At 49.9% G+C, this 12,002-nt stretch overlaps 1 protein-coding gene across 3 annotated transcripts in view; it reads right to left on the bottom strand.

Annotated features, from left to right (window-relative positions):
• The window catches only part of NARS2 (asparaginyl-tRNA synthetase 2, mitochondrial), a 50,960-nt gene that overhangs the window by 23,000 nt on the left and 15,958 nt on the right, over positions 1-12,002 (bottom strand). For all 3 annotated transcript variants that reach the window (XM_083848913.1, XM_083848911.1, XM_083848912.1), the window contains exon 6: positions 10,836-10,936. In XM_083848913.1, coding sequence (XP_083705039.1) covers positions 10,836-10,936 — 101 coding nt within the window. The remainder of the gene's footprint in view (positions 1-10,835; positions 10,937-12,002) is intronic.

Below are 12,002 nucleotides of genomic sequence, written 5' to 3'. Positions count from 1 at the left end.
CCGTAAACTTCTGCCCTGGCTTGATCATCCTCCTCCAAACTGCCCTTTGCTGCAGCCTCTACAAAAACCTCAGCGCTGTTTAGCTAAGCGCTGTAACGAGCCTGTCGCTCCCTGCCCAGGTCAGTATTACCTCACCAGTTCCTCGTGCTCCCCCATCTGGAGCCATCTGTTGCCTTCTGTTCTAGAGAAATGCGTGTTTCTTCCTCAACGCCTTGCTTTTTTTTTTTTTTCTTTCTTTCCCTTCCATGTTCCTACAGCACCTGGCACAACAAGGTCTTGGATCCAAAGCTTAGGAGTCTCAACTGCTATAGCAATACGAACAACAAATACGCAGCAGTGAGTCACTCGGACAAAACTGGTCAAGGCAGAACTGGTCACAAACTTTGGCTTGCTGTGGGGGACACAGACACCGGTGTGCTACCTGTGCCCACGTCTCCTAAAATATTTCCATTTGGGCTTCTTCAGTTAAGAGGTTTTGCCTAAATGCATCGGTTTTGTCACAAATTCGGTTTGGAACGGACGCAAGGCAAAAATAGTTCAAAAAGCTTGTGCCTGCTGAAGGAGGCACCCAGGACTGCTCGGTTTGGCGCGCAGCTCTCCAGCTCCTCCCTGACGTGGAGATCTCAAAAAGCGATGCTTCAGAGCCTGCCAGCAGCTTTGCATAAGCATCCTCCCTTTCCTCACGGGTTTCTCAGCGCCTGTCCAGGCGCAAGCAGACCCCTAAGGTAGCAGATTACAGCCTCCAGCAACGCAGCGACCACGAGCCCTCCGAACTGGGCTCGTTTTCCCCCGAACAGCAGCCCAAACACCACCCCTAGTCATTTATCTTCCAGGGGGCTCGCCGGCTGCAAAACTTCTGATTGCTCCAAGGTGTCAACTGTGGCCAGATCCTTCACAGCCACAGATCGATTCTGTGCTGCAAGAATGAAGCCTCCCTGTGCCAGGTATTTGGGGAGGACGAGTGCAGAACTCCCCCAGGCACCCGTTTCAGGCTCTTCTCAGCTCCAGGCATCCTCCAAACCTGCGAGGAGGAGAAGAATCGTGCATTCCTCAGGCTGCTTTTTGGGAAAGGATGGAGCCAAGTAGGTGCGAGGACTTCACCACCACCCTGGGATGCTGGCACAGGGAAACCAGGCAGACATCACGCTGGCAGAGCTATCAGAGGAGCACAATAAATGCTTTCTCATCTGGCAACAGGAATGCAGCACTGACCAGAGGCCTGGGAGTAACAGAGAAGCACAGCGAAGACACACGCAGGCAGCGTTATCAGCTCCGAGCACGAACAATTATTATTCAGCCAAGCTTTCACGTACTGCCGCCTGTCCCCTGCCATTCAAGACATCAAGCAAATGCACACTACGCAGATCTGACCTTTATTTGTGCTTCAGCTGCTATTAAAAAATGTATCTGGGATTGGACACGCTGCTGCATCATGCTGAGCATGCATAAATACCTCAGAAAACAAGGACTGGGGCTGACTCCGCTTCGATTTGATGGCACCAAGGGCAAAAGCAGTCATTTTGTTGTGTGCGCGTTCAGCACCCGGCACAACGGAGCCCCAGTCTGGGGCTGTGGCTCCTGTGCTTTATGGTGCTGCTGACGAATCCTTCACACTCCTCTGTGTGCCCTCTGTGTGTCTTCTTCCAGCATTTAAAAAATAACCTGAAGCTTCTGGCTGAGTCTCCAAAACTGTTCCTAGGTCAGGAGGGGCTGTTTGGCACCGAGTCTTTCCAAACTCAGCCGTGCCGATTCCTCGTCTCCAACGAGAGCGCGCACGAGCAGAGAACCACGACGACGGGCTGAGCCCCCGGTTCTCTGGGAAATCCTGCGAAGCGAACGTGGAAGCCAAGAGAATATCTGCAGAATTCCCCAGCAAAAGGCAGGGCCCGTCCTGCACGACGCTGAGCTCGTGCCCCAACCCAAAAGGCTCAGCTGCTGCCAATCCAGGCTGGCAGAGCCCCCCCGGAAAGCAGACAGGGATGTGCTGCTGGAGCACCCGCAGGTCACCTGGCCCTAAGGACGTCCAGGGGGGAGAAATTTCCCCCTTCTCACCCCAAGTTTACCCAGAATTGCAACCTTCTGCTCTGAGAGCTTTGCGGCACGCAGACCGAGGGCTCGTTTTATTCCAGCCGGCTGCCAATTCATTATCAAGACAGTGATAGAAACCACGAGAGGAGCACAAAGTATCCGTGCCCAAAGCTGCTTGAAAGGAGCCTTTTAATTAAACTCACAGGATGATCGCGGGGCCGAGTGTCCCTGCCTTACCGGCACTTTTTAACCCTGCAATCCCGATGTAATTAATTGTGCTGCTGGCTCCCGAGCCGGGAACGGATCGTGCTCCTCTTCTGAGCCAGGACTCCACGCTGCCGCCGGGGTAATAAAGACTTATTTGTGCTGTCGAAGCGAGGGGACGTGACTCCGAGCGAGGCTGTTAATCAAGGAGGTGCAATTCCCGTGCAGCCAAGGTCACGCCGGTGACACAGCCGGGGGCAGAAGGCGGTTGTGGTGACCCAGGGCTGAGCACCAAACCACCCCGGTGCACGCAGCTTTTGGTTGGTACGGCGCCCTCGTCCTCACCGGGGTCTGCGCTCAGGGGTTAGGTGGGAGAGGTGACTTGGCCCCAGTAAGTGGATGCAGCATGTGAACCTTCAACGCCATTCCCACTCGGACTTCCACCAAATCCCCGCCCCCAAGGCGTTAAAATCTGGACGCAAGACAATCGAAAAACAACAGCTCCTAACCCAAGAACAAAACAACGCGGCCTCAGCAACAGAGGAAAGGAAAGCAAGGTGACCCTAAAGATCGGGAGCTTAGCTCCGTCAGCCACGCTGTCCTTTCCTTTAGGAAGGGAAGAGGTCGATAAAGCGAGCTCGTCGATTTAATTCCGCTCTGCTCCAGCCCGACCAGCTTCGTTTTGGTGGTGGAAGACCCGCCTGCTCCACCAAAACGAGTGGATGACTTGGCTCCGCTGCCAGGAGACGCCAGGTGGCTGCAGCACTTGACCCGAGCGCAAGCGGGATTGCTCAGGGATGCAGAAATTTCTAGCCTGAAAGATCTTCTGGCCCGACGCGCGAAACCACACGCACGCAGAGAGCCGCTCAAACGAGCCCATCCGACGCCTCCAGGGTCCAGTTTTTGGAGGAAGCCCAGGGCTCCTCTGATGCTGCTGAGGTACAGGTGTTCAAAGAAGGGGGGCAGTGGTTTGCATCCTTAAGCTGGGCAGAAAACGTTAAAAAGGAAACCTCACTATCGGACAGAACCACCCTTTTTTTAACCTCGGTGTAAAAGGAACAGTCCCATTCCTGTTGTCTGGTGGTTCGGATTTTGCACAATGAAATAGTTCGTGTTTATGCTGAAAAGGCAATGCAAGGAGGGGAGGGGAGGACACTGACACGAATTTTATCCAGAAAAAGGAGTTTTAAAGGATTCCTCAGAATATGCCAGTTCCGTCTGCCCTCCGAGGAAGGGCAGACGTGGAGGGCTGCATCCTGACACGGGCTCTCACAGCAGTCTGTGAGCTTCAGGCCCGGGCAGCGGTGCTGAGGTGCTGAGCGCTGAGGTTTCAATTCATGCTGCGACAAGATGGGACCGTACTTCCTTCTGCAGGCAGCCAAAAATAAATAGAGAAATTAAAAACAACAACAACAAAAAAAGCCGTCTAAGTTCCCAGACAGCGACTGGGAAGTGCCAAGCTTCCACCCCAGCCAGCCAGACCGAAGCAATGCAGCGGTTTCCCTCGCCGTGCCTTCCGAAGGGCAGAGTCCAGGGCGTCCAGCAGCAGCGGCAGCCGCCTCCTGCTCCGGCTTCAGCAGCAAGAAAAGGAGAAGAGGGGACACGGGTCCCCCTCGGGGCCATCCACCTCTGCCCGATCAAGGTCCAATTAACAGCAAGGTGATCCACGTTCCCTAATTGTCTGGCAGAGCACCCCGCGCTCTGTTTGTTATGTCTCGCAGCACACCCAGGCGTTATCGTGGTAGGTTACAGATGGGCGAGCGGGGGAAAAACCGAGACACAAAGCAAACAGAGTTACTCAGAGCCACGCAGCCTCTTCTGCTCCAGGCGCACAGATCTCATCAGCTCGGGCCCTCCGCCCTTTTACGAGACTCCGCGGGGCTTTCTTCTCAGCGGAGGCTTGTTTTGTCCAAGTTGTGATATTATGATGTTTAATTTAAGTCAATAAAACAACCCATTAGTAACAATAAGTCAAGCTGGGCTGATGAAAGCCACCAAAGCAGTTAAGCATTTATTCAAATCACCATTTCCCATGCCCAAGCTAAAAAAAAAAAAAAAAGATCTTCCGCAAGGAAGCACTACAAAATGTTTCAAACATTTACATGAAACAGGGTGCAAAGGGCTGTTCCAGAACTTCTTCATCCCAGGGACTCCAAGCCTAAGCCATAAAAATACGTTACCGACACGGAAAAAAAAAAAAAGAAAGCGACCGTGCTGAATCTTTTTCCTTTCCGAGTGGAAAAAACACATGGTCTCCACAAACTGCATTATAATGGCTTGAAAGAGGATTTTTTTTATTAAATGTCATTTTTTTTTTTCAGATGAACACTGGCTCTGCAAATACGAACTGCAGCCAGAAACTGCATCGGTGGGTGCATGACCATGAAGTGCCACGGTTTGGACCCCACTTCCAAGTCTGGGTGAGGCTATTTAAAATTTCTGAGGCCTGCAGTAAGCAAATAAAGTAAATAACTGCACTAAAACCAACTTTTAAAAGCTATACTGAATGCAACAAGCTCCAGCTGACTGCAACGTGCACCTACACAGATCCATGTCCTCCTTCAGTGAGGGGACGGCAAGGCTTTGAAGAAATTCGGCGCACGCTCTTGTTGGATTTGTGAGTCTCTTTTAAGGAAAGCTGCGGAGCAAACGGGGCTGGAGCCTCCTGCAAAGCAGGAGCTGCTTGAGCACGAGGCCTGCTCGTCTTCTCATCAGCAACTGATGATCGGCTGAGCTACAACGAGAGCACCTGCAGGCTTCTGGCTTGCCTCGCTCACCAAGAACAAGTCTGCGAAGCCACCAGGAGCGGGGACACCACGGCACACGTGGCCCAGGGTTGTACCAGCCCTCTCGTAACCCACCCGTGGTGGTCCCCGGAGCGCAGCGTTGGGGCCAGTTTTGTTTAACGTTTTTATCAGTGCTCTTGATGAGGAGATGAAATGCACCCTCATCATTTAGAGATGACACCCAGTTGGGCAGGAGCGGTGAGCTGCTTTGGGGTAGGAAGGTTTTGCAGAGGGATCTGGATAGGCTGGACCAATGGCCCATGCCCAGCTGTACGGCATTCAGCAAGGGGAAGCGCCAGGTGCCACATTTGGGGCTCAACAACCCTACGTGGTGGTATAGGTTTGGGGAAGAGCGGCTGGAAAGCTGCCCAGCAGAAAAGAACCCGAGTGCTGCTCAACAGCCGGCTGAACGTGAGCCAGCCGTGTGCCCAGGTAGCCAAGAAGGCTGCTAACACGCTGGCTTACATCAGAAACAGCGTGGCCAGCATGATAGGGAAGCGTTCGTCCCCCTGTGCTTGGCGCCGTGTGACTACACCTCAAGTACTGCGTTCAGTTTGGGGCCCCTCACTACAAGAGCGATACCGAGTTGCTGGGGTGCGTTCAGAGAGGAGAAGTGAAGCGACTAGAAAACAAGGCAGACGAGAAACGGCCGAGGGAACCGGGGTGGTTTAATCTCGAGAAAAGGAGGCTGAAGGAAGATATCGCTTCCTACACTACCTGAAAGGAGGCTGTAGCGAGGCCTCTTTGTTTCTAGGATTCCATGATGCTAGAGATCGTGCGTGGATCCCAGAAACTCGGCTACCATCGGCACATTCGTGGTGCTTCTGGAAAGAGAATTAACTGCTTCCCCTCCCACAAAGGGGGAGAGGAGAAGGAGCCAACAGCACATCCACGCGGGCTGTAAAGCCCCCGCCAGCCAAGCGACCCTCGGCTCGCTGCCCTACCTCCAGATCCGCGTTTGCCTTCCCACTAACACAAACTCATTAGCAGTCCCTGCAGCAGGCAGGGCCCGAAGCATGCGGCAACTGATTAAAACCAGACGTGGCCCGGCTGCTTTTTATAGCTCCAATGAAGTGGCAGCCTAATTAATGGAAGTTAGCGTGCTAATTATAAGAGTCTGTGCCGTGAGTCAGGCTCGAGCGACTGTTGTGCAAGAAATGGCGGAGATTTTTTCAGGGATCCAATGTAAATAATTACACTTACATTTGTGAATTCTCTGCAGCAGGGATGCCGTGCAACGGGATGTCTTTCTTGCAGCTGCATTTGAAAGCATTTCAAATCTTACAACGCAGAGCAAATATTTGCTCAAAGACAATGCAATCCTCTTCCATCCTTAGCAAGTCGTTTCGGAATCAAATTTTAAGGCTGCATTTGGCAGGCTGCTGAAAGAAAAGCCTCTTACAGAAGGCCTCAGATGCATCTCTTTGCAGCCCGACAGTGACAGCGTTTGCTGGAACAGCAGCCCCAAGTGACGGCTCTCTCTCTCTTCTGTGCTTTGAAAAACCAGTGAAACGCTGGCATTTTAGAAAGGAGAGCTGTGCGATTTTAGTCCCTTCTGAAACGAACAGGAAACTCACTGCTTTTAGCTCTCTGCGAAGCCAGGCAGCCACAGCCAGAACGGTTTGGATGACTGGGATTTTTCTGAGCCTCTCTGCAGCCAGAGAAGCCGGTTGCAGGACTGCAGAGAATATCTGGAACAGGCAGGATAGCAGCGAAGTCCACGATGGCTTAGAAACCACGGAGATGTGTTTAAGGAGAGGGAAGGAGCATTTTTTTTTTCAACTAAACCAAGTTTGATAATTAGAAATTAACAGGCTGAGGTCAAGGGGAAAGGCTGAGGTTTTTAGTTCAGGCAGAAAAACGCAGGTCCTGCGGAGAGGTGCTGAACCAGAAGGATGGTTCACTAAGATGGTCTTGGGACAAAATGGGAATTAAATCAGTAATACTTAGTGACAGAGTAATTCAAGCTGGCAGAGACTTGGGGAGCTCCAACTTCCTTGCTGACCCTGCTCTGAGCAGGAGATCAGGCTCCTCAGGGCTTTACCCAGCTCAGTTTTCCAAACGTCTGAGGATGAGAAGTGCACAACCTCTCTCAGCAATCTTTCAATGCTTGACTGACCTCTTAACGAGTTTTTTCCCCCCTCTATAACCACTCGGAACTTTTCTCGCTTCAATTTGTGCCCGTTCTCTTGTCCTGTCATTCACCGTTGCAAGGAGCCTGGGATTGTCTCCTTGATAACCTCCAGGCAGGCTGTCATTAGGTTCCCCCTGAGTCTTTCATCCATTTGCAGGGAATTTGAAAAGAATGTGAGGTGAAGAAGAGATGAGAAACCTACCGAGGGACTGATGGGAGTAGAAACAGAGCTAGGGAGGAAGAGAGAACTTAGATTCTGAGATTTCTGCAGGGGAGAGCCCCCAGAGCTTTTCAGAAGCAGTTTCAGTTAAACTCACGATACATCAGGCCGAACAAACAGTGCCTGGGACGAAGGGCCAGGAAAATCAGTGCAAAATGTCAGCTAAAGGAACCCGGGCTGAAAGGAGAGGAGCAGGTAGGTCTCGTGGGAAGGTCAGGCGGGTGAAAGGAGAAACGAATGAGTAAATAGAACCAGTGAGCTGTACTTCTTGGCAGCGATCGGTTTTGGTGCCTCTGAATCATCAGCTGTCACGGACCCTCCAGTTTGTTTCGGGTCCCCAAAGGAGCCTTTATCCTTACAGCAGGATCACAGGTCAAGAAAATACCACGAGGACCAGCGGCTTCGTGGCAAGCCCGTGACATTTGAAACCGGTTATCGGGACACAGGCGCACACGGTCCTACAAACCTCTGCCCCACAGAGTGCCTACTGACTCATCTAAGATTCAGAAGACCGAAGCGGAGGAGCTGCGTTACTGAATAAAGACTTTTCTGGAGACCTCCAGCAGCGTGCAGATTTACAGCAGCTGGCTGATTCAGACGCCGAGCGGCCGACCTGGATGCCGTCAGCGCGAATGAAACGAGAAGTTGTGCCAACGGGGCCGCTCGTGTCACGCCGAGAGACGAGGCAAACTGCTCTGACCTTGCCTTCAATAACAAGCACAGCAGACAAGTCAACGCAGGAACTCCCCTTTTCTCATTTATTTTCGGAGAAAACGGTTCAAAATTCCTAAGTCTTAAATTCGTTCAAAATTCGTAAGCCTCCCACAGCAAGTCACAGCGGGACGTGGGCCAGGGCTGGATGGGGAAGGGGCTCCCAGACCTTCCTACCTCGGACTCCTCCCGCAGGCTCCCAGGGACCAGATGTTCCTGAAAGCTGCAGGACTGCAGCAAGTCAGAACTTCCCAAAAGGGAATTTTGGAAGAATAGTTCCTTTGCTGCGTATGAAAAATTCTGCTTGGCTAAAGAAGTGAGAGAAAGGGTTGATTTCATTGGATTAAACCCAAAACCCACAATTCTTTACTGTTTTAACTGCTTTGTTTATTGGGAAGGCCAGAATATTTCATCTTTTGGGAAAAGGACTCCTGCTTTTTACTGCTTTGAATGCATCACCAGAAGATGTTCATTTGTCAAGAAGGTTTCATCACTACGATGCACTTAAATTATTTCTTCACCTGGGAGTCCTACTCAGAGACTAACACCCAACTTGCTACAAATAAACCAGAAATAAAAAACTTGCACCAGAAATAAAAACTTGTTTTTACCTGAAGGGTATCACAGCACCTAGGTGGTTAATGCCCCCCCTCCGCTGCGATGCCTCACACGTGCTCCTGCACCGAGAAGAGCTCGAGCTATTTCTGATGGCTGAAGGGATTCAACAGCACTCAAGTTCCAGGCCTCAAAACCTCACCGTGCTCAAATAAAAATAAGAGGAGCAGGTTCGCAGAACAGTTACGCCCCATTACCGATAAACACAGCTTATCTAAATTTAGACAGCACTGGATCCACTTAAAACGCCTGCAAGAACAACGTGCTACTGTAAAACAGGAACACGAAGCTGCAACACAACGCCCTGCATTCAGACGAGCATTGATTTTCTTACCCATCCTTACAGAGCAAGGTGCACCCGAGTGACAGCGGTGGAAAAAACACGTAGCAGGCAGGCCCTGCGTCTGCCCAGGTCAGCCTTCTGCTCCGTCCCCGAGCAGGCTGTGTACTACTTAAAGGGAACAGAGTGATGTAAGAGAGCGGGGCTGTATTTCAAGCTAATCATTACGATCCATACTTTTTCTCCGCGCTTATTTGATTTGTTGAATTACGTCTTTCAATAAAGGTCACGAGGCATGAAAGTCAATTACGTCTCCCGCGCGCAGACGTATGTCATCCCGTCTTCGTTCGGGGATGCAAAAACTCTACCACCCCTGCAGTTAAACAAACCTCTTCCTCATTATCTTGCCTCAGATAACGGCCGAGATGACGCACCAGCCTCTGGCTGCCAAGTGACCTGCGCTTCTCTCGCAGCTGCCAGGGCACCACACGCGAGCAAGTCAAAAACATCCTGTCCATTGAGAACCTCCAGCCTGAGAGGCTTCAGCAGACCCCATCTGTCTAGGTAGCCTGAGAAGAGACGCTTTCTCACAGACAATAAGCCAGGCAGAAAACAGCTTTCTGAAGAAATTCCTATATATTTTTTTTAAAATCTGCGTGCAAAACTTGCCCCTTGAACAACTTCCCTGCAGCTACTTATCAGCAGCCAGCTAAACTCTGCAACAGCGATTGAACAGAAAACAGCTAAACGTTTGGTATTTGGTTTTCAGCACTGGATGCAAGGCATGGGCAGCAACTTACAACTCCTAGAAACATTCATTAGAGTCCACATAAAAAGGGGGGGGTCTTCCAACTTCTAACCACCTTTTCTAAAGCTTTATTCCTCTTGTTTTCAGGAGATTCACACTGAACAGTAACCGTTAACTCTGGAAGGAGGTCTGTACTCTCTGTCAGTGCACAATGAATCCTCCTGGCAACCAGAAACTGTCACGGTCCCAGCTGACTGATCTCTGATAGGCTCTACCAGCAATTCAGCAGGCAGACAGTGACTTGGTCGAAGTACCACGCCTGAGGATAACCCACATCCTAAGGGCCCAGAACACTGTGCCTTCAAATAACGGGTTCTTCTGATGCGACCACATCTGTTTGATGTGCTAACTTAGTTAATTTTTTGGGAACATTCAGTGTAGGTGAGGATCAAACCCACTAATCAAAGGGAAACGGGGCTCTGACAGACTGTGACACTTTCACCCCTAACAATCTCGGTGAAACATTAACATTAAAAGCTTGAGGACAATTTTTTTTTATTAAAATCAGTATTAACTGTTCAACCATAATCCCTTTGGTGGCTAGACTGAACAAAGCATCAAGTGTGAAAGCCATGAAATAGAAGAAATGAGAATTGGCAGAGGGAAGAAACACAACTGGAAGACTGAAGGAGACAAAGAAAGGAAGTTTGGGATTAAAGGAGAAAAAGAAAAAAGGATTGGATTATTAAAATCGTAAGATTTCTTTGCTGAGACATACCAGATGTGAAGAACAACTGTAAAATCTTAAATGTCTTTTTGTTATTGGTAACGCTCCTATACTCATTCCCATGAAGATCATGTCTCCATCCAATACTCCCAGTCCGTGGCAAAGAGAGGGAAATCCCTATCATTTAAAGCTAATTCACGGACCAGAATTCGACAGGAGCCCAGCTTCTACCCTCCCAGGCTGGCCTCTCGCGCCATCATTCAGCCGCTGTTGCTCACTTGGTTTCTGGCACACGCGGCAGATACCTGCTGGGTACCAACGGGGGCAAAATTGCCAACTGAAAACTCACAGATCAAAGCAAAAAACTTGGCGTTTTGCTCACCCCGCCATCACTTCCAAATGGAGCTGGCCAGAAACCGTCAGGAAGGCAGGCACGTTGAAGAATCGGTTCTTTTCCGCAGATTCCTGTGTCTCATTTGATGTCTGCAAGTCAAAAACACACAAGTTAGACTACAGGTTCATAAGTAAAGATCCCAGCTCCCAGCTGATTCCTTTTTTTCCTCCTAAGAAATGGTATCAGAGTCAACCTGAACACTCCTGAGATGGAATCCAACACTGTGCTAAGTCGTCATAACACATTTCCCATCTCTGCTCAGACAACTAACGGCCTTGAAAACCAATTCAGGCAGAGCACACTAAAACGAAAATAACCTACAAGATAAAACTCCTGAGGACTTCTCTTTTTAGGGCTTTCAATCACTTAATGTGGCTGTGTAGTGAAAAGCCATACCCTAAGGGGAAACACCACAGTTCCAACCTCTACTTTCAGTGATTTCTGAGGAGGACATGGGCTGTAGGCATCACGACAACTTACAGAACAAGGATGTGAGCTGCAGCACACACCGCCGGTGTCACCAAGAAAACTTGGACATGTCAGCACAGAGGAAGAGCGCACAGTTCTTTCACACATCTCTCAAACTAACAGGGATCGTGAATCAGATGTCCAACAATTAGTTTTAATACTTCAGCTGCTGGGGAAGTAGCTTGTTACGATGACAAAGCTTCACAGGGTTCAACCATCTGCCCCAAAGTTTCGAAGGGCAGTGAGTTCACGCAGAGCTAAAAGAACGGCTCTTCCCTACTCACCTCTGGCCTTTGTATGTGGAATTTTGTCAGGAGCCCTGAATTTTGCTCAAAGTAAAAAAGAAAAAAAAAATTTGTGTTTAAAGATGGGTGAGATGAAACAGAAGGGGCACTGTAGAAAGGAAGAAGATAGTAAAATGTAAAATAAAATGTCAAGAAGGACATGTTCATCATTTAAGAAGCCGGTCTGAGAACAAAGGTGGTGGAAGCCCAGATTTTCTAGAGTAGCCGCTGAGTTCCGGCTCCCACGCAGAATAAAACATAGCTGAAGGCCCTGTCTATCTAGAAATCTGCAAGCAGGTGGAGAAATCACATCCCTTGTTTCTAGGAAATAAAAGCACACAAAATGAAAATCCTACCGGAAAATCTGCTGAAGAACAGTTTGCCCAGCAACATACAAAAGAAA

This window comes from Anser anser (genome assembly GCF_964211835.1).
Source record: "Anser anser genome assembly, chromosome: 1".
Classification (NCBI taxonomy): domain Eukaryota; kingdom Metazoa; phylum Chordata; class Aves; order Anseriformes; family Anatidae; genus Anser; species Anser anser.
The sequence above is the reverse complement of the archived record's forward strand: the minus strand, read 5'-3'. Positions and strand labels throughout refer to the sequence as shown.